Source organism: Siphateles boraxobius, unplaced genomic scaffold, assembly GCF_051911475.1.
Source record: "Siphateles boraxobius isolate OS27281-9 unplaced genomic scaffold, OSU_SipBor_1 24, whole genome shotgun sequence".
NCBI lineage: Eukaryota > Metazoa > Chordata > Actinopteri > Cypriniformes > Leuciscidae > Siphateles > Siphateles boraxobius.
Window position 1 is genome coordinate 4,048,287 of NW_027508855.1, and position 25,001 is coordinate 4,073,287.

Here is a 25,001-nt window from a genome sequence, read left to right on the forward strand (position 1 = left end):
ATTACCTATTTGTCACACTACGTGTAATGCATGAGGTTAAGGATGTTTGTTTACTAATCTATTCCTGTTTATAATATATGTACTGTATGTTTAATAATATATGTAGCACTGTTACAGAGCAGACCTTTAATGTCATGAGACACTATGAATTCAAACTAGAACCTTCCAGTAAGCAGTCCATTTGGCTACATCAGACACATTTATAATGGCAGAAAAGTTCAGTAACTGGCTGCTTCATCTGAAACCTTTCATTTTGCTACAGATTCACAAAGAATCTATCCTCACAGTTAGTCTGAATAAAAATTAGGACAGTTATATCTGGATTTTGGGTATCTGTTGATTGTTTTAGTGCTAAACGATGCAAGACAAATGAGAACTAATAAAACATAATCACCACAAAGATCAAACCTGCAGTTAAGTCCACAGAGAGGTAAACAAAGCTTAATTTGATTTGTTGATAATTGTTCATTGGGGTTTGGATGCCGCAGTGGTTGGTTGTGCTGAATCCCAGACTTTAATCTTATTGGTATTTCATTCAGATCGAACAGAATTCTGATGGGTGGGTGAGTCAGTTTATAGTCACCTCCTCTCCATTGCCTCAGCATTTACTTTTAGTCAGACCCGTCGCTATGGGCGGGCCATAGGGGGCCGGGCCCGCCCCAAAAAATGCTTGTGCCCCCCCAACTTGAGGCACAGATAATTTAATTTAGATTTAACTTTAATATTATCATGGTTGCTAATTTTGTGTTGCATTAATGTTGCATTCTTTATCATTAAAATATTAAAAATATAAAGAAACAATGGTGTGACTTAGTTTGATTGATGGGAATCGACTCGGTTACTAACGTAACCTCGGTTCCCTGAGAGGAGGGAACGAGTATTGCGTAAGTAGCTTACGCTATGGGAAAACTCCTTTTCTCGAGAATATTGAAGTCTTTATGTAAAACGCATTGCAGCTGCACAGCTGACAGCAATGAACGAAGGCAGCTCGGTCATTGGCTGTGCTGCGGCAACTTGCTCGAACCAATGACGGGGCGACTCTGAATGCGCGACCAATGAGCGCGCTTCGCGCCCGCGCGCGTCAGAGCCCGCCAAGATGGGCGTGGCCAAGAGCTATATATTGGGCGCCCCGTCATGAGAGTTCTTTAGGTTAAAACGACTGAAGCGAACTAACCAAGCACAAGCACGGCAGCTTACGCAATACTCGTTCCCTCCTCTCAGGGAACCGAGGTTACGTTAGTAACCGAGTCGTTCCCTTTCGAGAGGTCTCTCCTATTGCGTAAGTAGCTTACGCTATGGGAACACCATGCAAAACGCCGTGCGTGCTGAACTTCGCCTTATGATAGCCAGAGGCAGGTGCCTGAGCTAAAAAAGCAAAGTTATCATCCAACTAGCCGGCAGAGGCGAGCTTTATATGTGGGAAAGAATACAGAGCGGCTAGAAGGCGCTCAGTGTGACACAAGCACATACATAATCTAGATACGAACTCGTAGTTCAACTAGCATCATGCTGATAGTACATTGGAATGCAGTGTCGGGACCTGTAGGTTGTAGAACCTGATAAATGTGGACGGTGAGGCCCAGCCTGCCGCCGCACAAATATCCTCGATCGGTATCCCGCTCGACCATGCCCAGGAAGAAGCCACACTCCTGGTGGAGTGTGCTTTGACTCCCCAGGGGCATTGAAGTCCCTTAGCTTCATAAGCCAGCGCTATAGCCTCAACTATCCAGTGAGAGATTCTCTGCTTTGAAACGGCGGAACCTTTCGTACGGCCGCCAAAGCATACAAACAGTTGTTCTGTCTGTCTGAATAGGGCAGAACGCTCCAAATACACTCTGAGAGCCCTAACGGGGCAGAGTAGATTAGCGTCGTGTTCGTCTGCTGGGGACGATAGCGCAGTTAGGGAGATAACCTGTGCTCTGAAGGGAGTGGTGAGCACTTTAGGAATATACCCATGTTTCGGTCTAAGGACGACCCTGCAGTCGTTAGGTCCGAATTCTAGGCAGGCAGCGCTTGTCGAAAGCGCGTGCAGGTCGCCCACTCTCTTGACCGAGGCGAGTGCCAGCAAGAGCGCAGTCTTGAGCGAGAGCTGTTTAAGGTGCACGGTTCGGAGTGGTTCGAACGGAGGCCCTTTAAGAGCGTCTAGGACAGTAGCTAGGTCCCAGATCGGCACTGAGGGGGGGCGTGAAGGGTTCATCCTCCTAGCGCCCCTTAGGAAACGAATAATTAGGTCGTTTCTTCCCAATGGACGTTCCATTACAGGGTCGTGTGATGCTGTGATGGCCGCCACATATACTTTGAGCGTGGAGGGGGCGCGGCCCGCCTCCAGAAGCCCTTGTAGAAAAGCGAGTACGTTCGTAATCTCGCATGTTTCAGGGTTCAGGCCCTTGGCATTACACCAGTCACTGAACACTTTCCATTTCTGGGCATATAAGCGTCTCGTGGAGGGCGCCCGCGCCTCAGCGATGGTTTTTAGTGCTCCGCTCGTGAGGTTCCTGGGAACCCGTTGAGGGGCCATGCATGAAGGGCCCACAGATCGGGGCGGGGATGAAATATCATCCCGTTGGACTGACTGAGGAGGTCTGGCCTCAGTGGAATCGGCCGTGGTGCAGATTGCATTTGCATCAGATCTGGAAACCATGTTTGGTTCTTCCAGAGTGGGGCTATCAGCAGCACTGCGTTTTTCTCCTCTCTGACCCGACTGATGACCTGCGGTAGCATCGCGATCGGGGGAAAGGCATATAAGGGACGGCTCGGCCAGCTCTGGGCGAGCGCATCCATGCTTTTCGTGAAGAAAAGAGGGCAGTGCGCGTTCTCCTTGGAGGCGAATAGGTCGATCTCCGCTTTGCCAAAGGTTTTCCATAACCACTGAATCGTCAGCGGGTTGAGAGCCCATTCTCCTGGGAGAATTTTGTCTCTGGATAGCATGTCCGCCCCCTGGTTCAGGGCACCTGGCACATGCGCTGCTCTCAGCGAGCGCAAGTTGTGCTGGGACCATAAAATGAGTCTCCTGGCCATTGAATGCATGGAGCTCGACCTGAGTCCACCCTGGCGATTTATGTACGATACTACCGTCATGTTGTCCGTTCGGACCAAGACGTGTTCGTTTCTCAGCTGTGGGAGCAGGGCTCTGAGAGCCAAAGCGACCGCTTTCATTTCCAGACAGTTTATGTGTAGGCGCTTCTCCGGGTTTGACCAAAAGCCGGAGACAGGCCTGCCCTCGTAAAGGGCCCCCCAACCTATTTTGGAGGCATCTGTCGTTATCATCTTTCTCCTTGTGTTCACACCCAGACTCACGCCTGACTGGTACCAGTCGGCGGCTTTCCAGTGCGTCAGGGCTTTTATACAGCCGTGGTTCGCTCTGATTAAAAGGTGGCCCGAACGCCACGCGTGAGTAGGGACGCGGCTCTTGAGCCAGCGTTGGAGAGGGCGCATATGCAACAATCCTAGCTGGAGTACGGCCGATGCTGAGGCCATGAGACCGAGCATCCTCTGAAACCGCTTGACGGGGGCGAGCGCGCCCGCCCTGAATGATGTTGCAAGGCGCCGGATGGTGAGCGCACGCTCTGATGAGAGACGCGCTGTCATTTGCATCGAGTCTAGAACTATTCCCAGGAAAGAAATCCTCTGGCTGGGAGATAGTATGCTTTTTGCAAAATTGATTCTTAGACCCAGGCATTCTAAATGGCTGATAATCCAAGATCTGTGTGTTATTAACTGACTCTCTGATTGTGCTAGAATCAGCCAATCGTCGAGATAATTCAGTATTCGCACTCCCCTTCGCCTTAGGGGGGAAAGTGCTGCATCCATACATTTCGTGAATGTACGGGGAGCCAGGGACAGGCCGAACGGAAGTACTGTGTACTGGTACGACTGTCCCTCGAAAGCGAATCTCAGAAACGGCCTGTGATGAGGCGCTATTGTAATGTGAAAGTAAGCATCTTTCAGATCCACTGAGAGAAACCAATCTCCTGGGCGTACTTGCGCGAGGATATGCTTGGTTGTTAACATTCTGAACGAGCGAATCATTAGTGCTTTGTTCAGGTGTCTGAGATCTAGGATGGGGCGGAGACCGCCATCCTTTTTCGGGACGAGAAAATAGCGGCTGTAAAAACCTGCCTCGTTCAGAGAGGGGGGAACAGTTTCCACAGCGCTCTTTTCTATTAGTTTGCGCACCTCGGTGCGTAGAACATGTGAGCACTCTTTTCTCACTTTCGTCTCGACCACAGTCGTAAAACGTGGTGGTCTGCGAGCGAACTGGAGCGATTATCCGTGCTTTACTATATTCAATACCCATTTCGGCATATCTGGAATATTTTCCCATGCCGCTGCGTGTACAGATATGGGCTGAATACAGGCTAGGGGCGGGCCGCTGTGACGCAGGGACCCGGCCAGCGAATCGCCTGAGCTCATAGCTCTCAGAGGCGCGCGCGCGCGCTGAGCAGCTGAGTGAATGGGCGCGTGTGTGATTACAGCAGCGCGCGCTGTGTCTGTAAAACTCGCAGCCTGGGCTGGGGTTGTGTTTGACACTGTAAGGACAGTGTTTATAAGTGGGGGTGCATAAACAGTGGTAGGCACACGCGTCACTTTTATAATGTTTCCCGCTTTTACTGGGGATGAATTTATAACTGTGTGAACAGTGCTTGTGTGTAGTGGTGCGTACATGACCGTAGGCACGTGATCTACATTCATGGGGTGCGCAGCTTGAGCTGGGAATGAATTTGGCACTGTTTTGACAGTATCTGGGAATGCACACTTTGTGGACATGTGAACCCTTAGTGACACAGGCAGAAAAAGACTCTTTTTGTGTTTTCTGTGCGTCGCCGTAAAAACGGCGTTTGTTTGCAGGTGAGCGAGCTCTGTGACTGGCCCATTGACTGCTGTATGAACATATCCAGCCGCCTGTAAGGGGACTGGGTAATGCTTGAGCTTTTGCAGAGAGAGTGGTCCGGCTTTTGCGAGACACGCACTCTCTCTTTTCATTCTTGTGGCTAGGACGGCTTTCGAGGCTCGGGGTTCAGCACAATCTTGGGCCGAGGACCCCGTCGCTCAGAAGGCGGCTTGCGGTTGTGAGAGCGCGAGCGGCGTCGAGCGTCAGCCTGAGGCGCGGGCTGAGAGGCGGTGGGGGCTGTTCTAGCCCGCTGCGGCTGCGGCGGCCTCTGTCTGCTCTGCGATGAGCTGGAGCGCTTGGGCAGGAAATGCCGCATAGCTTGTGAAGCATTCTGGGCCTCAGTGAAGCGTTCGGCGAAACCCTTAACCGCCGGTCCAAACAGCCCGCTGGTGGAGATAGGCGCGTCGAGAAATGGCGCCTTATCCGCGTCCTTCATCTCAGTCAGAGTCAACCACAGATGGCGCTCGAGAACAGTCAAATTAGCCATGGCACGGCCGATAGACTGGGCGGTGGCCTTCGTGGCTCGCAGGGCTATGTCAGTCGCGCTGCGTAGGTCCTTAAAGGCTTCGGGTTCGGGGCCAGACTCGTCCATAGAGCGGAGAAGCTTGGCTTGGAACACTTGAAGTACCGCCATAGAGTGAAGCGCTGATGCAGCTTGGCCGGCGGCGGCGTAGGCGCGACCGGCGAGAGCTGAAGTAGTGCGGCAGGGCTTCGAGGGGTGGGAAGCTTTGGCTTTCCATCCGGTGGTGGAGGGCGGGCAGAGATGATTGGCCACGGCCTCCTCGAGGGGCGGTGTTCCCTCGTAGCCTCTTTCCTTCGCGCCGTCCACAGAGGAGAGCGAGGAAGAAAAAGAAGGCTTTAGGCGCGCAGAGTGGGGGGCTTTCCACGACTTGGTGAGTTCGTCGTGAACTTCCGGGAAGAAGGGAGAAGGCCTTTGCCGAGGGGCCTGCTGGCGCCCCTGCAGAAACCACTCATCCAGTCGGCTCCGGGTTGGTTCTTCGGGAGGAGACCAATCGAGCCCGAGGTCTTCCACGGCCTTAGAGAGAACGCGGATAATCTCGCTATCCATGGTGGAGCCCCCGCTCGCGCTAGCTAGCGTCGACGGGGCGGGGTCGAGAGTGGAGCCTGGCCAGTCGTCCGATGCAGCGTCGATTGACAAGCTGTCATCCATTCCCCTGTCGTCCTCGGACGCGCCGAAAGTCACAAGGCCCACCGCTCTGCTAGAGGGGTGTGGGTCCGGCTGGGTGAACTGAACCGGCGGTGGGGAAGGCAAGAGCGGCGGTGAAGCACGCGGAGACTGGCTCGGCGTGACGTCACTGAGCTCAGGTTCAGGAAGCCTCTGTGAGCGGCGCTTTTTCTTAGTGCGCGGCTCGAACAGAGGGATGGCGGCGATGGGCTCGCTCACGGCGAAAGCGGCGAGGCGAGCCCGCAGTGCGGAGAGACCCAGGTCGTCACATTCGGGGCATCCGCCCTTGGTCAAAGCAGCTTCTGCGTGGTCCCGGCCCAGGCAGCGAGCGCAGATGATGTGACGATCCCCGTCCGGGAGAAGGTCTCTGCACGACGCGCAGGAAGGCATTTGAAACAACGCCTTGGAAAAATTGCTCTTTTACAAGTGTCGCAGAGCGAACAGATGTAAATACTTGCGTGAGCAGTGGGCCGGATGGCTCAGTAGGATCGCGTTAGAAGGCGGCTGAAGGTGCCGACGTCCTCGTAGCAAATCCCGCTGGTATGCTTTTCGACGGCGAAGCTTCAATAATCCGGAGGATCCAGCGAAGAAGGTGTTCGCTGAAGGAGATTAAATCTAAAGAACTCTCATGACGGGGCGCCCAATATATAGCTCTTGGCCACGCCCATCTTGGCGGGCTCTGACGCGCGGGCGCGAAGCGCGCTCATTGGTCGCGCATTCAGAGTCGCCCCGTCATTGGTTCGAGCAAGTTGCCGCAGCACAGCCAATGACCGAGCTGCCTTCGTTCATTGCTGTCAGCTGTGCAGCTGCAATGCGTTTTACATAAAGACTTCAATATTCTCGAGAAAAGGAGTTTTCCCATAGCGTAAGCTACTTACGCAATAGGAGAGACCTCTCGAAAGGGAACTACACTGCAACAGCCTATCACGGCCTTACAAAAGAACGTTAGGCTACGTACGTGACATACAACTAAGCCGCTCAACTTTAACCGCGCATTTTTGAAAGCGCCGGTTTCAAAACGAGTTTTCGCCGGTTTACTCGCTTCAGTTCCTTCCGAGTGGAATGATTCTTTGATGGGGAGGTTCTGCTCGGAGAAACGCTTCCTCCCGCTGTACTGGGACTGGAGAGAGGACAGCGCTGCCTCCACTTAAAGTATCTGTGCGAGTGAATTTGCGTGCGTGTGTAGGCTATTTACATGTGTGTGTGTGTGTGTGTCATGGTGGCAATGCATATCCCTCTGTTGACTGCTTTAAAATGCAATGTTTGAGAGATGCTTCTAGTGTTACATTTAATATGTTGGGTAGTCAAGTGTTTTATGGATATTCATAACATTGCTTCTGTGTAATTATTGGTTATATGTTTAACGTGATGATTATGTGCTGCGCGACTAGAGTTGATTATATGCCCCCCTTAAGACTGAGGTCTGGCGACGGGTCTGCTTTTAGTAATGGGGCGTCCATAACCGATGAGCAAAATTAAGTGTGCAATCACATTCTCAACTCGGGGGTAAATATCCTACCCACTAACTCATAATCCACTGTGTCCTACGTGTCTGTTTAAAGCGCTAGATACCTGCTCTTTGGACGTATGTTTAAAAGAATTTACAGCAGTGTGGCTAATTTCAGTGTGGTCTTTTATTTCCTCTCATTTTTTTCACTTCATGTTCGAGATTTTAACTTTTTTGAAGGTCACATTAAACTTCTATAACTTTGTCAAATTATGTTAAATGTGTGAAAATATTATTTAATTGTATCTATTTATTAAGGTGCCAACTATAAAATAACCCATAGCAAGAGAAATTAGTTGGCTGTTTTATTTGATAAATAAAAAAAATAAAAAAAATTCATCGCTGTCATTTTGACCAAATAATTATTTTAAGCACAATGCCTCATTTGGGATTGGGAAACTGTGGCTATTTTCATTAACTTCAGAATAAATAAGCAAGTAAATTAATAAATATATAAATAACAATTTTCCAGTGATGCATCTATATTCACTGTTTGATATTGTTAGTGAACAAATCAGTAAGTCACAGAGCCAAAAGTGCCCAAAGTTAATGAAACACACATATTTGTGCCCAATTACAGTATAGATTACAGATGGAAAAAAAAATATTTCAGAATGCCAAAATTATACATACAGAATAAATATATTACACTTTTGTTAATGCAGCCACAGTATAGCCACAATGAAAGTGTGCAAATCGGAGTTTGGAATCTGAAATAAATCTGTTTATTTATAAATGGCAATTTGTAGCTGTGATTTAAGCATTGAATCAAACAGAAACTCCATCATTATCTGCAAGTTTTAAAATGTTTATGACATACATCACCGCTGTTCTTCACCTTATTTGTATAAAGTTGAACTTTTTGACACTCTCAACCCTTTCTCTGCTGTAAATTTCGCAATATACCGTGGGAGCCTAGTGCTCAGCTCCTGTAGAGAATTAATTGGACATGTGTGGTTAGATTGCTTTAGGAGCTTTGCAATTGTGAGGACTTGTTAGTGTATGCATAAACAAGTGAAATGAACAAAATAATATGTGTGTGTGTGTGTTTGTGCTCCCCAGGTGAACATCTCACTGGATGACGGGCGATCCTTGGGTCTGATGATCCGTGGGGGTGCTGAGTATGCTCTGGGCATCTATATCACTGGAGTGGACCGTGGGTCTGCTGCAGAGTACAGTGGACTAAAGGTAAAATATCCAGAGTCACAATTTGAGAACTTGGCTTTGCAAATCTTATTTGAGAGCCCACTTTGACTTTATCCCAATCCTTTGTCCCTTGACTCGGACGTGAGCTGAGTCCTTTTTTCAGTCTTACAACAGGAAGTTAATGTTTGAAACTGCAAGTCCTTGTGCTTTGACTGGAAATATTCTTCACCTGCTTGCTTAAAACGAACACATTGTTTCAGACATGTTGACCTCTGATTTTATTTTTTTGAAAAGCTGCTACCGGCCAAAAGTGTTGCTGGGGTTCGGCATGACCGCATTTAGTGTGTCTAATTAAATTTGTGGTGTGTGTATATTGGTTGAGGCGGCCCGTGCCAAACTGGAAAATGTGGAAACAAAGCGGCACTAAATCCTAAAAGCTGGCTTCATAAAAGATTGAGCGGGCTCTTAACATTTTGGCATCAGTACATGGACAGAAAGATGAAACATGCTTCTTCTTTCTCTAGTCAGCTGGTGAATGGGCCGGTCAGGCTTTTTGGAAAATATGAAATGCCTGAGTCTTCATCATAGCATCAGTTTGCTTTAATCTGTTGAGATTAATGGTTTTGCTCATAATAATCAATGCTTTGTGTTTTTTTAATTTTTTTTTAAATTTTAAATTTTTATTTTTTATTTTTTATGACTGCATGACATTATCAGTCCAGACTTCTTGCTCAGTCTTTGTCTCTCTTTGTATCCTTATGTGCTTGAGTTATTCAGTGATTGGGCTTCAGCAACTACCTCTGCCTCAGAGACAGATAAATATTTTACGTCACCTTTTTGGTAATGCAGCTCCGTGCTTCTGTATGTCCACAACCGTTCATTTGTATTCTCGCTGCTTTGTTTCATGGCAAAAATATTAACAAAAGGGTTTATTTGTAATCGTCTCATGTCAGGGCTGGTGTTTACTTTTGCTGGAGATAATGAGTTAGACATTTCTAATAATTTGGCAGGATAGTGAGACAACATAACATTGAGACTGTCTTGTTGAATTTATTCAACATCAGAATGGTGATATAGTGTATCTGGAAAGAAATGACGAGGATCACTAGTCTGAAGATGTAAATGTGAAGATTTTGAGCGGGGATGACAGATGGTTAGCCTAGGTAAAACTAGAACATCTATAGACCAACAGTGTCAATGTTTTGTAGGTTAGCATGGCTGTTGGTAACACTTTAGAATAATGGTTCGTCATTAATAGTATGCAGGAACTAATGCAGGGAAAATTAGTAGTATTACACTAACACTTCAGCTACTATGAATAACTAATATTGGAAAAACACTTTACTAATCATTAAGTAATATCAAATTTGGGACTGAGATATATTAGGTATATATATATATATATAATATATATATATATATATATATATATATATATATATATATATATATATATATATATTATATATATATATATATATATATATATACCTAATATATCTCAGTCCCAAATTTGATATTACTTAATGATTAGTATATATATTAGTACATATATATATATTAGTACATATATATATATATATATATATATATATATATATATATATATATATATATATATATATATATATATATAGGTATATATAATACAATATTAAATATTAGGTAATCAATAATTACTGAATTGGCCTAATTAATAACTATCTATTACCAATTAATTACTAATCACAACATTATTGTGTGTCTGAGACATAATCAGCCATCCTTTTTACTCTCAATATAGTCATACAATGCATCACTAGATACTCAAGTGTAGCCTAGTCACTCTGCAGGAACTACTAGTGATCTGGACCATTGATTACATATCGATTGCCTGTTTACTCCCTGGCGTTAGATGCTGCAATTATCCCATCTGGCTGCAAAGAGCATCTTTCTCCAATAATTTCCATTCAACAATTACATATATGCTGATATGTTATTATTTTAGACCCAGCCAATGTGTTACCATTTCTTTTTGGAGGGCTCTTAATGGCTCAAAATGGATTGTTTGAGATTTTGTTCCCTGTCTGCTGTCTTTGACGTCACAGCTCAGGATAGTCGCTAGTGGTTTGGGACTGTTTTTGTGGTGCCATTAGACGATCAGGGCTGTCATGACATTTTCAGTTTCATTTTCCTTCTGCTCCAGAGCAGGGTTTTGTCAAAATGGGGTTGTCACAAGAACTGGACGGAAGCAAATGCAAGTTGACTCTTTTATTAATGGTCAGAAGACACAAAGACAATCACGAGGAACACTGCAGATGGTGGCGCAGGGACTCAGTGGTCAGCGTGCAGGTGGTGGTGATACCGGTGCGGGTGATGGTGAATCCAGTGCAGATGGACATCCAGACGAGACAGGACACGAAGACACCGAACAGGAACTCAACTGGAACAGACTGCGACAGGAACACGAAGCACGACACAGAGAACACCAAACCAACGATCTGACAAAGAGAGGAGAGTGTGTTGAGTCTTTATAGGTGAGTGAATTGGCAGCAGCTGGTGCAGGGAACGAGATCAGCTGGCACGCTGATCAGTGGCACGAGCGGCCACGCCCACTCACACACACACAACAACAATGACACGAGACATGAAGAAAACAGCGAACTCATGAATCGTGACAGTACCCCCCCTCCTAGGGACGCCTCCTGGCGTCCCCAGACTCCCTTACCTGTCGATTGTAATCATCAATAAGGGAGTGATCCAGAATGTCTCTAGCAGGCACCCAACTTCTCTCCTCCGGACCGTAACCCTCCCAGTCCACCAAGTACTGGAACCCGCGTCCCCTCCGCCTTGAGTCCAGAATACGATAAACCGAATATGTGGTCTCCCCGTCTACGAGTCGCGGCGGTGGGGGAACCGGGACAGGCGGATTAATACGAGAACGAAAAACGGGCTTAATTTTGGATACATGAAACACGGGATGAATTCTCCTGTACACTGGAGGAAGATTGAGGCGGACTGCCACCGGACTAATGATTTTGGTGACAGTAAACGGACCAATGAATTTGGGAGCAAGCTTATTCGAGACGGAGCGGAGAGGAATGTTCTTGGTAGAAAGCCACACTTTGGAACCGACGACGTATACGGGAGGCCTCCGCCGGTGGCGATCAGCCTTGGCCTTGGTGCGCGCTCCCACTTGGAGTAGAGTCTCTCGGGCTCTAGTCCAAGTGCGATGACACCTCTGGACAAAGGCGTGAGCGGAGGGAACCGCGACCTCGGGTTCCAGTCTAGGAAAAATTGGTGGCTGGTACCCTATGCTACACTCAAACGGAGATAGGCCCGTGGATGATACTGGTAATGAATTGTGGGCGTACTCCACCATTGACAGTTGTTGGCTCCATGAGGAAGGATTCTTGGAAACCATACATCGCAACGTTCTCTCCAAATCTTGGTTGGCTCTCTCAGTTTGGCCATTGCTCTGGGGATGAAACCCTGAGGACAAACTAACAGTCGCACCCAGTAATCTACAAAATTCTTGCCAAAATTTGGACACAAATTGGGGACCTCTGTCGGAAACCACGTCTGTCGGGAGGCCATGTAACCGAAAGACGTGGTTAACGACTGTTACCGCTGTTTCCTTGGCTGAGGGCAATTTGGGCAAGGGAATAAAGTGGGCCGCCTTCGAGAACCGGTCCACCACGGTTAAAACTACCGTGTTACCCTGAGAGGGTGGGAGGGCGGTGACGAAATCTAGAGCGATGTGGGACCAGGGTCTCGAAGGAACCGGCAGCGGTTGAAGGAGCCCATCTGGGGGTCGATTGGAAGTCTTACCAGTGGCACAAACTGAGCAAGCCAAAACAAAACTGTGAACGTCGCGAGCCATACGAGGCCACCAAAATCGTTGCTTGACTAAAGATGTAGTGCGGCTAACTCCTGGATGACAAGCCACATTGGAACAATGCCCCCACTGAACAACGTCGGACCGTAATTCCTCTGGCACAAATAAACGGTTCGGTGGGCAACCGACCGGAGACGTTACCCCTTGTAAGGCCGTCTTGACCTTCGATTCGACCTCCCATGTGAGAGTAGAGATAATTAGAGTCTCTGGAAAAATGCTCTCGGGAGTAGACGGGCGATCGGAACGGTCAAAAATGCGCGATAAAGAATCGGGCTTGATGTTTTTGGAGCCCGGGCGGTACGAGAGAGAAAAGTCAAAACGTCCGAAAAAAAGTGCCCACCGAGCCTGCCTAGAGTTCAATCTTTTAGCAGTTCTGATATATTCCAAATTCTTATGGTCTGTCCAGACGACAAAAGGTACCCCCGACCCTTCTAACCAGTGGCGCCATTCCTCCAATGCCAATTTGACTGCCAACAACTCTCTATTACCAATATCATAGTTACGTTCGGCAGGGGATAATCGATGGGACAAAAACGCGCATGGGTGCATCTTGTCGTCTGTGAGAGAGCGTTGGGATAGTACTGCACCTACCCCCACCTCTGACGCATCGACCTCCACCACAAACTGACGTGATGAATCAGGGGTAACCAGGATGGGGGCTGAAACAAAGCGGCCTTTCAGTTTGGCAAACGCAGCTTCCGCTGCGTCTGACCACCTGAACGCCGTTCTGGGAGAGGTCAAGGCGGTCAGAGGCGAGGCTAGTTGGCTGAAATTGCGAATAAATCGTCGGTAAAAATTGGCGAACCCCAAAAACCTCTGTAGGGCCTTACGGGAATCTGGACTTGGCCAATCTACCACAGCCTTAACCTTCTCAGGATCCATACGCACTCCCTCAGACGACACAATGTACCCAAGGAAAGGAACAGACTGTGCATGAAAAGCGCATTTCTCCGCCTTGACAAAAAGCCCATTCTCTAGCAGTCTCTGAAGCACTCGTCGAACGTGCTGCACGTGTTCCTGGAGAGAAGAAGAAAAAATCAATATGTCATCCAGGTAGACATATATGAATTGGTCGACCATATCTCGCAGCACGTCATTGACGAGTGCCTGGAAGACCGCTGGGGAGTTGGACAAGCCGAAAGGCATGACCAAGTATTCAAAGTGCCCCCTGGGGGTATTAAAAGCAGTCTTCCATTCATCCCCCCTCCTGATGCGGACCAAATGATAGGCATTACGTAAATCCAACTTTGTGAAGATAGATGCTCCTTGCAACCTCTCGAAGGCTGAAGACATCAACGGCAAAGGATAAGTATTCTTTACCGTGATGTTGTTCAGCCCCCGGTAGTCAATACAAGGTCGCAAAGACCCATCCTTCTTCCCCACAAAAAAGAACCCCGCCCCCGCTGGAGAAGAGGAGGGACGGATGAACCCCGCTGCTAGAGAATCAGAAATATATTTCTCCATAGCCTCCCTCTCTGGGACAGAAAGTGAATATAACTTGCCTTTAGGCGGAGACGTACCTGGCAATAACTCTATAGCACAGTCATAGGGACGATGCGGAGGGAGAGAAGCAGCACGAGACTTACTGAACACCTCCTTCAGGTCTAGGTACTCCGTGGGCACGCTTGACAAGTCCGCTGCTTCCTCCTGAAACGTACAAACAGAAACAGACGGACAAGCAGACACAAGACAGGACTCATGACATTTATTGCTCCATTCAGACACTGATCTCTGCTGCCAGTCTATTTTGGGATTGTGTTTGAGGAGCCAGGGATGACCTAAAACAATGGGTGCCAGGGGGGAGTCCAAGATATAAAAAGAGATGGTTTCGGAATGGTTGCCGGATACGCTGAGTGTGAGGGGTCCAGAGGTATAAGAGATGGTAGGGAGTGTTTGTCCGTTAATCGCGTGCACTGCGATGGTGTGACTGAGGGGTAGAAGGGGAACCTGAATCCTGAGTGCAAAAGTGTGGTCCATGAAGTTACCTTCAGCCCCAGAGTCCAGTAGTGCTTGACAGTCGTGAGAGTGAACGGACCACCTGAGTCTTACCGGGAGGAGCGTTGATGTTGATGAGGTCTTCTCGGCGGAGATCCCACCCGACAGTAGCCTCAGGTTTACTGCCGGGCTTGGCCTTTTACCGGGCAGTTGAAAGCAAAATGTCCTGCTGCACCACAGTAAAGGCAAAGGCCCTGGGACCTCCGCCTCTCCTTCTCCTCCCGGGAAAGCCGAGCTCGCCCGACCTGCATGGGCTCGTGATCGTAGACGGGGCTGACCGCGTCCCCGCCGCTGGCTCGCGAAGTCTCCGCCGCTCCAGATACCCGTGCGGGTAACCTCCGAGATTCGACTCTGGAGAGTCGGGAGTCCACACGGAGTGCCAACTCGATCAGCCCATTGAGGGTAGTCGGTAAGTCCAGGGCATAAATCTCTCTCTGGACGCGGTCAGCCAGCCCATGCAGGAACATATCCCACTGCGCCTCCTCGTTCCACTGACACTCTGCCGCCAAGGTCCGGAACTCGATAGAGTAATCAGATACAGATCCTTCACCTTGCTTGAGGTCTGCTAGAATCCGGGCCGCCTCTCTTCCCGCGACCGCACGGTCAAAAACTCTTCTCATCTCGGCGGCGAGTGTCTGGAACGAGTTACAGCACGAGTCTTGGTTCTCCCACACCGCCGTTCCCCATAGCGCTGCCTTCCCAGTCAGAAGAGTGAGCACGAACGCGACCTTACTGCGTTCACTGGCAAAGGTCCTGGGCTGCAAAGAGAAGTGCATCGAACAGCGAGTTAGGAATGCTCTGCAAAAGTTCGGCTCACCGTTGTAGGACTCAGGAACAGGTAAGCGGGGCTCTGACTGGGAGGCGCTCTCTGGTGGTACGAGAGGAACGGCTGGTGTGGGTGGCGCAGTGGGAGCTTGCATCAGTTGGAATCGCTGGGTGAGCTCGGACACCTGCGCCACAAGAGCTTGAATAGCTCGACCCGATTCATTAGTATTCCTCTCCTGGGAATCCATCCGCGCCATGCAGGTCTTGATGAAGTCTTCCAAGGAAGAGGCTGTTTCCCCTGCTGCTTCCATTGTTGGTCAGATCGTTCTGTCACAAGAACTGGACGGAAGCAAATGCAAGTTGACTCTTTTATTAATGGTCAGAAGACACAAAGACAATCACGAGGAACACTGCAGATGGTGGCGCAGGGACTCAGTGGTCAGCGTGCAGGTGGTGGTGATACCGGTGCGGGTGATGGTGAATCCAGTGCAGATGGACATCCAGACGAGACAGGACACGAAGACACCGAACAGGAACTCAACTGGAACAGACTGCGACAGGAACACGAAGCACGACACAGAGAACACCAAACCAACGATCTGACAAAGAGAGGAGAGTGTGTTGAGTCTTTATAGGTGAGTGAATTGGCAGCAGCTGGTGCAGGGAACGAGATCAGCTGGCACGCTGATCAGTGGCACGAGCGGCCACGCCCACTCACACACACACAACAACAATGACACGAGACATGAAGAAAACAGCGAACTCATGAATCGTGACAGGGGTATGTAGAAGATGGAAAGGAGTGCTAAATGGGCAATTATATGTTTTTATATTATATTTATATATACTATATATTCAATTCAATTCAATTCAATTCAAATTTATTTGTATAGCGCTTTTCACAATACACATTGTCTCAAAGCAGCTTTACAGAAATTGCATTTCGGAAATGTACATAGAAAAATACAGTTAGTAAATAAAGTATTAATTTATGGCATAACATATCGCCGGCTTTGAGTCGTCTCTTCACAGGCGTCGAGTCGTCTCTTCACAGGCGTTGGGGCATCTGAAGTCTCCGTGAGAGGCTGGATACAAACTGGAGCTGACGAACGCTATTTACCTCGGGACTAGCGTCCCGAGATAACAGCAGAAAGGCAGATGGGAAATAATTAGCATAGCTGATGTTCATAATGTTAATGCATTCGAACTGATTCAGCAGTATCAAAGGTTAAGCATTAAGTGAATGCTTGGTTAAAGAGATGCGTCTTTAATCTAGTTTTAAACTGGGACAGCGAGTCTGAGTCTCGTACAATATCAGGAAGGCTATTCCAGAGTTTAGGAGCTAAATGCGAGAACGCCCTCCCTCCTTTAGTGGACTTAGATATCCTAGGAATGACCAGAAGCCTCGAATTTAGTGATCTTAAAGAGCGCGATGGATTGTATGGCGATAGAAGGTCTGTTAAATACACAGGAGCTAAACCATTTAGGGCTTTATAGGTCAGTAGGAATACTTTGTAATTGATACGTAACTTAATAGGTAACCAGTGTAGAGATGATAAAATAGGTGTTATATGATCATATTTTCTTGATCTAGTAAGAACTCTAGCAGCTGCATTTTGCACTAACTGTAGCTTGTTGATTGAGGATGTAGGACAGCCAGCTAATAAAGCATTACAGTAATCTAGTCTCGAGGTCATGAATGCATGAACTAACTTTTCTGCATCAGAAACAGATAGCATGTTGCGTAGCTTAGCAATGTTTCTAAGGTGGAAAAAGGCTGTTCTTGTAATATATGAAATATGATTTTCGAAAGTCAAGTTGCGGTCTAGTATATATATATATATATATATATATATATATATATATATATATATATATATATTTATGGTGAGTTTATTCAGATCTGCTTCCTGAGCACACGTGGTAACTATTATATTATGACTATAAATAGTAAAAGTAATTTTATATAAATAGTAAATATATAATTACTATTATATGATTATTAAATGACTCTTGAAAGGTGAAAAACATTTTTATCTGCTGATATTTTGATCATCTTATAAGGGCTTTTGCACAACAAGACATACAAAAACACTTGCACTTACATACCACATGCTATAAATGTCACCGAAATTCGTTCAGCAGGTTTCCCAGAAGTAGCTGGGAGACGGTCCTAATTTTTTTATTTAATTGCATAATGCAATTATATGCCCCAATAATTTTGAGACTTTCCTTAAGGGGAGTTTGAGCCTTACTGTATTGCAAGAACACATAAATCTCCCACTGGGCTCAACAGTGTTCTGTGTAGTGTGCAGCTGTTGATGTACTGCTATAATGGAAAGTGGTGGTTGAGATCAGGAGATGAAAGATTGACTGCTTATTTTTTGGAGAGGCTTTTCATTTTGCTCTCTCTATAATTGTTTGGGTTTAGTGAAAGTTTGCTTCTTCATTTGAACCTCTCATCAGTGGACCAGAGGTCCACTCCACAATGAACCCCTCTAAACCCCAGTCTCCTCTTTAATAAGAAATAACTAAAAACCTCTCTTTCTTATAGCTGTTAGAAGCAGAACTAAATAAGCCCGGAGATGAAAGGACTCTAGACACACTTACCATGAATGAAGTGCTTGATTAAAGTTTAAAGAGCTGTGAGAATTAGAGGTAAAGGTTTCGTTGTGTCTTAATCAAAAGATATATTGTGGAAGTAAGAAAAAAATTATGATTACAATTTGAAAACATCTGTTCTATATTTTATGTATTTTAAAATGTCTATTGTTCATGTGATGGCAAAACAGCATTTTCAGCAAATCATTCTAAAATGCTGATTTGGAGCTAAAGTAACATTTTTTTTTAATCAATGTTGAAAACAATTATGTTGCTTTTTTGTAGAAATCATGGTACATATTGTTCATGCTTCTATGATGAATAGAAAGAACAGCATTTATTTGAAATAGAATATATTTATTATATATTTATTTATTTATGTATTTATTTATTATTATTGATACATTTATTCAATTAAAGTATTTCATTAATCGTACTGACCCCATTTCTGAAAGATAATGTGTATGTAATATAGTACAACTCAATGTAGACATTTTCCACAAAATTTTGGATCCTCCTGCTAGTTTTTTTTTTTCTTTTTTTAAATTTTATTTTCAGAAAGGGCTTCTGGCAAAACTATGGCCTTTGAACTCATTCCGTAATTCCTTTCTTCTGAACCGCATATCACTTCAAGCAGCCACCCTCACCCCAAAAGCCTTTTCTCTGTCTGCTTAACTCAGAGCCACGTAGATTAAACTTCAGCTGCGCAGGAGGTAAAACTGACTGATGGCTCGGCATCTTTCCCATCGGCATAGCTCAACACTGGGCCCAATTAATGTCTGTTCCCCTTGGAGATATGCTGGGCTCATCTGGATCTGTGTCTGATGTCCGTCAGACACATTTATCTGTACCTCACTGCTGCTGGTGTCCAGTGTATTTGTAGCTGACAGATGGATGTGTGAGGCCCGTACAATGTGTTTTTATATTTGAGGAGGATCTAAGCCTGTATAATAGCTTTGGTTTTAGTCTTTTATGGTTGTTTCATTTAGATCCACTAGGAGAAAACTGCCAGAGGCAACCGATGATGGAAAAAAGCTTAAAAATTACCTAGTGAGAAGCCTCACTAGAACTTATATCAGTCATGTCTATAGTGCTGCACAGTTATTGCTCCTTAATGTATTAAAGTGTTCATAAAGTAGAATGAGGCAATATTAAGCTTGCTTTCTCTGCATGGACACATTTGCTTTATATAACACATATACTGGCCCCAAAATGTCTGGGGCTGTACAAAACATTTTATCTTACCACTAAAAGTTCTCCTAAATAGCAGTGTAAGGAACTCAGCTTTTTGGAAATATTAATAATCAATAATATCTTGTTATTATTAATTATAAATATTTGGGTCAGTTAATTGGATTAACTTGATGTGGCTGAATTAATATTACAATCAATTAATCAGTTCTTCCAACGAACTATTTTGATTATTAATTTATTCTAATAAAGGGTATCTTCCATGGCCACCGAAGAATAATTATTTCTTCGCCTGTACAGTACTTTGAGCCAGTAGCAAAAAACGTGATCGTAAAGTGACTTGTATTGCAAACAAAACAGAACCAAATACATATTATGTACAAGTTTTATTAACTAAATATAGATATTTATATGAATATAAATAAACTAAACAACATACACACATGAATACATAAATAGGTTAGTGATAGGATGAAATTGGAAACCGGAAGAGGGTCTATGAGAAGAACCATCAGAATTTCATTTTCACATTTCATTGAATTGAATACTTGCATTTGTAATGGGAACAATTCTTGAAGTTGTTGAAAATTGGAGTCGTTGATGGTTCCGGCAGTGTCAAGTGGAAGTTGGTTGAGCGTTCTCTTTGTTGGTTGGAGTCTTTGTTCCAAAACTCCTGAGATTGTCCTTGGTTCTTTGTGAGAGAGTCTTCTCTCTTTTCCATGAGGCCGGATCTGGTTGGAATCGAGGCCTGCTGGGCCCTGGGGCCCCCGTGGAGGGGGAGGGGGCTCCCCAGTCTCACCAGAACAGTGTTGCGGCTGGATGAAAAAACTAAGAGAGGGAGGTCACATGTGGACTGTCTCTAATAAGGCCTGGAGAAGATCCTTCCCTAAGGGTTGAACTCGACCAATCAGAAAGGGGACATGTCTGAGAGGGAAAGTGGCTCTTAGTTGATTTATGGTCTTTGTCCCCAGCATGCTTAGACTGTTCATTCAAGCTCAAATAGACATAACAAATTCACATTGCATTCTAAGAGAAGGTGATGTACATCAAAGTGTGTGTCATTAAATGAGGATTAATTTGCTAGGAAGCATGATACAGGTGAGGTTATATTGACCGTTGGGTGGTTGTTCAACCACATACACCCCAATCAAACATACCATGTTGTTATACCTAATAGTACACGAGACAGTAAATCATCACAGTTTCTGTGAGGCATGTTCCTTCATAGATCAGAGTAACACCGCAAAGTTTATTTAATTAAAGATGGTCTCTCTCTCTTAAGCATGTGGCGCATGTGGCCACATTCCTTTGAGGTCGTAAAGTCTGTTATCAGTCTTAAAGTGTTCTGTAACCGGACACCCGGCTGACAAAGTAACTTCATTTGTGAGGTTAGTTTTGGGGGAGAGTTTCATAGACCTTTATATTCATTAAATATAGTGAATATGAATAATTAGTGTGTGTCTGATTGGTCCAGACCCTACATCCCCCCCTTTCGACCGTTGTTGTCCCCCTCAAGGACAACCATGATCGAAGTTGAAAGTGCCGACAGATAAGACACACCTTTGTCATAGAAGGCTGGAAGGCCATGGTGGCCTCTGGTTGCTGGCGTCTTCTGGAGTGGTGGTCGTTCCACGGCGGTTGATGTGGACAGTAGCCCAGTACAGGTCTCTGCAGCAGGTGTTGGGGCAGAAGGTGCCTTGACTGGGTATCACCTGTCATTCTGGAGTTAGGGTGAAATTGTGGTTCTTGAAGAAGGATGAGGTTTCCAGCTTTGATTCAGGTTTGGATCAGAGACTGCAGACCAGCTGAGTTTGAGTAAAGTCATTCTGGAAGACAGTAAACAGCTGTTTCATGGAGTTCACTGTCTGGTTCAGCCGAACGCTGTGGGTGTTGAGAATTACCACAGTTCCCTTCGATGTCTTGCCGATGGACGGCAGGGAGGCACTCTGTGTTGTGAGTTGCCCTTTTAGCTGTGGGATTTCAGTTTGAATTTCAGCCACACGTTGTCTCACGGTGGCTAGGTTCAGTGCGTTGACACTGGACATGCCAATGTTAACAGAGTTCCGACGGCAGTGGCGGTTGTGTCCATCTGGCTCTGCTTGTGTGACATTTTTTTTTTTTCAAGTTGGTTGAGCATGTGTTCGACATTGGCCTCAGCGTGGGCGAGGGAGTGGAGTCGAACATACACTCTCTGGGTGTGGGTCCTGCAGTTGGTGATAAGGAGTCCCGGTTGTTCCTTCGGGACGCTGCCTGATACCGGACCTGGTGAGATGACCGACTGCGGCTGTCCTCTGGTTGGCTGGAGGCACAGGAAGACTAACCACAGCAGCATCCTGGAACAGACAAAGGGGAGAGGGAGAGAGAAAGGGAGGAAAGATCTCAGCGACTGTCGTCCTTTGTTGGCTAGGACAGTCTTTCCGCTTCGAGGACGCCGGTATGCCAATTGCTTCGGTGTTCTGGTGCTGCGGTGTGCAGCACATGCTGCGTCATGGGCATACACTGGCATGAACCCCCCTTTTGCACTGTGGCACCACAAGCTTTGGCGCAGCGATGTCATCAGGTGCATAACACAGAGTGTTGTCCTGTGCACGCAGCGTGTGCTTGTTGATTTCAGTTGTCTGGGGCACCGGTTGTCGGTGGGTGCAGACGGCGTTCGTGGGTGGTTGGAGGGGTTAGAGGTGGTTTCTCATAGTGTCCATTGGTTAGTCATAGTCTTTGGTAAGCTGGAAGGTTGGGGTCAGGTTAAGCAGAGGCTCTGTGACATTTTGGCACACTTGTGGTGAGAGACTAATTCATGACCCTAAAATTTCAGAACCACTGTTTAATGGGTTCGCTAGATATGTAGCATAAAGTTAGGTGTTTCATGTGTATCTAGCTAGTGATGTGTCTCTTGTATCTTTATCATCTTAGCTGTGGATGTTAGGAGGCTAAGACTTGTGTGGTTCCTAGAGTATTTCCTGGAAAGGGCATAGCCGAGATGAAATAAATGACTTAAGATGGTTCTTATGACTAAATTATTTATCTGGACTTAAATGGTGGTTCACTGCGGCTTGACGAAGTGAAGGATAGGAGGAAAAGGGACAGCTTTCCTATTCAAATTATGCTTATTATCAATCCTCAGGACTATAGTTATGCCCTAGTAATTGTTGAAATTACTTGTGTCGCAGGGTCACAAAAATGAGTGCACTTGTTGAAAATAAACACAATCACAAATAAAGGTGTCTCTGTTTCCTTTCTGGGCCCAATGGGAAATAGAACCACATTCGAACAAGAGGGGAAATGGAATTAAATCATATAGATGACCGAATAGACAAGGGAATAGCTGACTGCTATTATTATCAAAGTGGAAATAAAAGAATAAAATAAAAAAATAAAGTAAGTAATCAAAACAGCGGTAATGATCTGAAATTGAGAATAATCAATAGCACTAGTGACTAACCTTTAGATTTGCCTGGACCAACACTCCCTAGTGGGTCACAGCTGTTGCGTGTTTAAGACCACACCGTGTGTGTCCCTCCAAAGGTTTAGTCAATATGCTGATGAAAATTCTCATAACTATAATAATTCTTCTCTAGCTACACAGCTTACATGTAATTAAACTTGGGTTTAATTGCCAGGGCATCTGCAAATTTAGCCTACAGCGCTCAGCAAGGACTATGCCTAAACTAGTGAAGGTGAAATTCAGCTGAGAAGAATTGAAAGTAAGGAAAGAGAAAAATTAGAAACCCTAAATGGGGTTAAAGAAAGTATTTTAGAATACTTTGCGCTGTATACATAAAAGCTGTATTAAGGCGTATTAAGGCTTCAAGTAAATGATGCTAACCTCTAACTGTAGAAGTTATTATGTAGCTTAGCCTAAGCTGGATGGATGCTAGGTTAGCTTAGCTTAGCCTAAGCTGGATGGACGCTAGGTTAAGTTAGCTTAGCCACCTAGGCTGGTTTGATTACAAAATGACGTCACGAGTTAGCACTTCCTGTGACAAGTTGTTGTCATGGGAACCAGTGCATGTCAGAACAATTCAACAGTACCTGAAGAATGTCTACACATTTTACTGAGTTATGCATGTTTAAACGGGTTAAAAGGGGGCGCCTATACTTTAAGTCTTTCAAGAACTTGATGTTACATTCAGTAAAATGCTAATGTGTTTTGGCATTTGCTAATTTTACTCATGGAACTCTTCTCTTTACTTTACACAACTTATTCTATTCGTTTACAAAGTAAGGAAATAGATTTGCTGTAAGTCAAAGCTTGTCTAAGCCTATATAGTTACGTCCCTCTCATGCATAAATGCTGACTTTTCAGCGAGTGAACAGTTTTGATCGCTAGGTAGCTCTCTGCTTGTGGATGCAGCTAAAAATTTAAGTGAAAGTGAAAGTGAAAGTGACACGTGATGGCCAAGTATAGTAACCCATACTTGGAATTTGACCTCTGCATTTAACCCATCCAAGTAAGTGCACACACATTAGGAGCAGAGTAGTGAGTAGTGAACACACACACACTGCAAACGTGGATACACACACCCGGAGCAGCGGGCAGCCTTGAGTGGCGCCCGGGGAGCGATTGGGGGTTAGGTGCCTTGCTCAAGGACACCTCAGTCATATTCCTGCCGGTACTGGAATCGAACCAGCAACCTTTGAGTCACCAGTCCAACTCTGTTACCATTAGGCCATGACTGCCCAATTTAGGTGAATTACATCAATCTAACAATAATTTGTAAGGCCTTTACATTGTAGAAAGGGGAGCATCACCCAGGTCTACGTATATATAACACTATCCTGAGCTTTCTTTTTCAGAAACCGGTTTAGCAATACTGCTATTTGGCTTTCTTTAACCAAAGCAGGATAGATATCGGTACAGTTTACAAGCTGCTGAGATGAGATTCCTTTGTCAAACAGACTTACGCTTTAATGCTGAACTTACTGATACCAGTTGGAAATCTAAGACTCTTTCACTTACAGTAGAGATGTCAATTCCCGCTATCGTTTTATCTGCATTTAGACAAGCCAGCAACCAGTGATCAAAATGCGTATCGGATGTTGTGTTCCGGTTGGACCGCAATGGTCAAATGCACGCCTGTAGGTTAACAGTAGTTTAAAACTCAGGTGGTTTTACTACACTATGGCGTCAAGGTATGCCCTATTTGGAGCTAGTGTTTCCTGTAACCCTTCATTGTCATGGAAACTAATGTAGCAGTGCCAATTCAACCAGCATGTAGCAAATGTTTGTTTCAAAAGAGTTGTGCATAGTCTGTTGGCAGGTGAGAGTTACACGTCCATTCAAGATTTTCTTTATATCAGTAAAATTCTACTTTTACTAATGCAGAGTCTTGCTGCTCTTTGAGCACCCATTTTCATCTACTTTAAAAGTTTTATGTCCTATGTTGACCAGGGACTTTTTAGCAGAGTCTTGCATTGTTTTCATGCTGTGTGCCTTCTGGCTTTGCAGTTCAGAATCAATGGGGTCTTAGGAACCTTTTCTGGGGAGGCCTTCTGTGTTAGAGGCCTTCTGCATCAGGTCACGCATCGTTGAGTGGGCATTGCGTGGGGGCAGGTGAAAATATGGTGACTAACTGGTTTTGGAGGAAAAGTTTCTTGAAGCTGGTGTCCTCCTCCGTCACAGGTTCGTTGTAAGTTCCACAGACAACTCGTTCGGAGTTGGTGGTGGTAGCACAGGGCCTTCTAGGTCTGTCCTGCTTGGTGTTTGGGCAGGGCCCAGCTGGGCTGGATGTGTCCAGACCAGATGGAGTCTGTCTCGGTGTGCCATACCGGTTGGAGACTGCAGGTGAAAATCAATGTCTCGTAGATTGGCAGGGATGTTTCTGACCTTTCACTTGAGATTGTT

At 45.8% G+C, this 25,001-nt stretch overlaps 1 protein-coding gene across 1 annotated transcript in view; it reads left to right on the forward strand.

Annotated features, from left to right (window-relative positions):
- whrnb (whirlin b) overlaps window positions 1-25,001 on the forward strand; it is a 132,815-nt gene that overhangs the window by 24,021 nt on the left and 83,793 nt on the right. Inside the window, exon 3 of the mRNA XM_077241844.1 lies at window positions 8,647-8,772. Coding sequence (XP_077097959.1) covers window positions 8,647-8,772 — 126 coding nt within the window. The remainder of the gene's footprint in view (window positions 1-8,646; window positions 8,773-25,001) is intronic.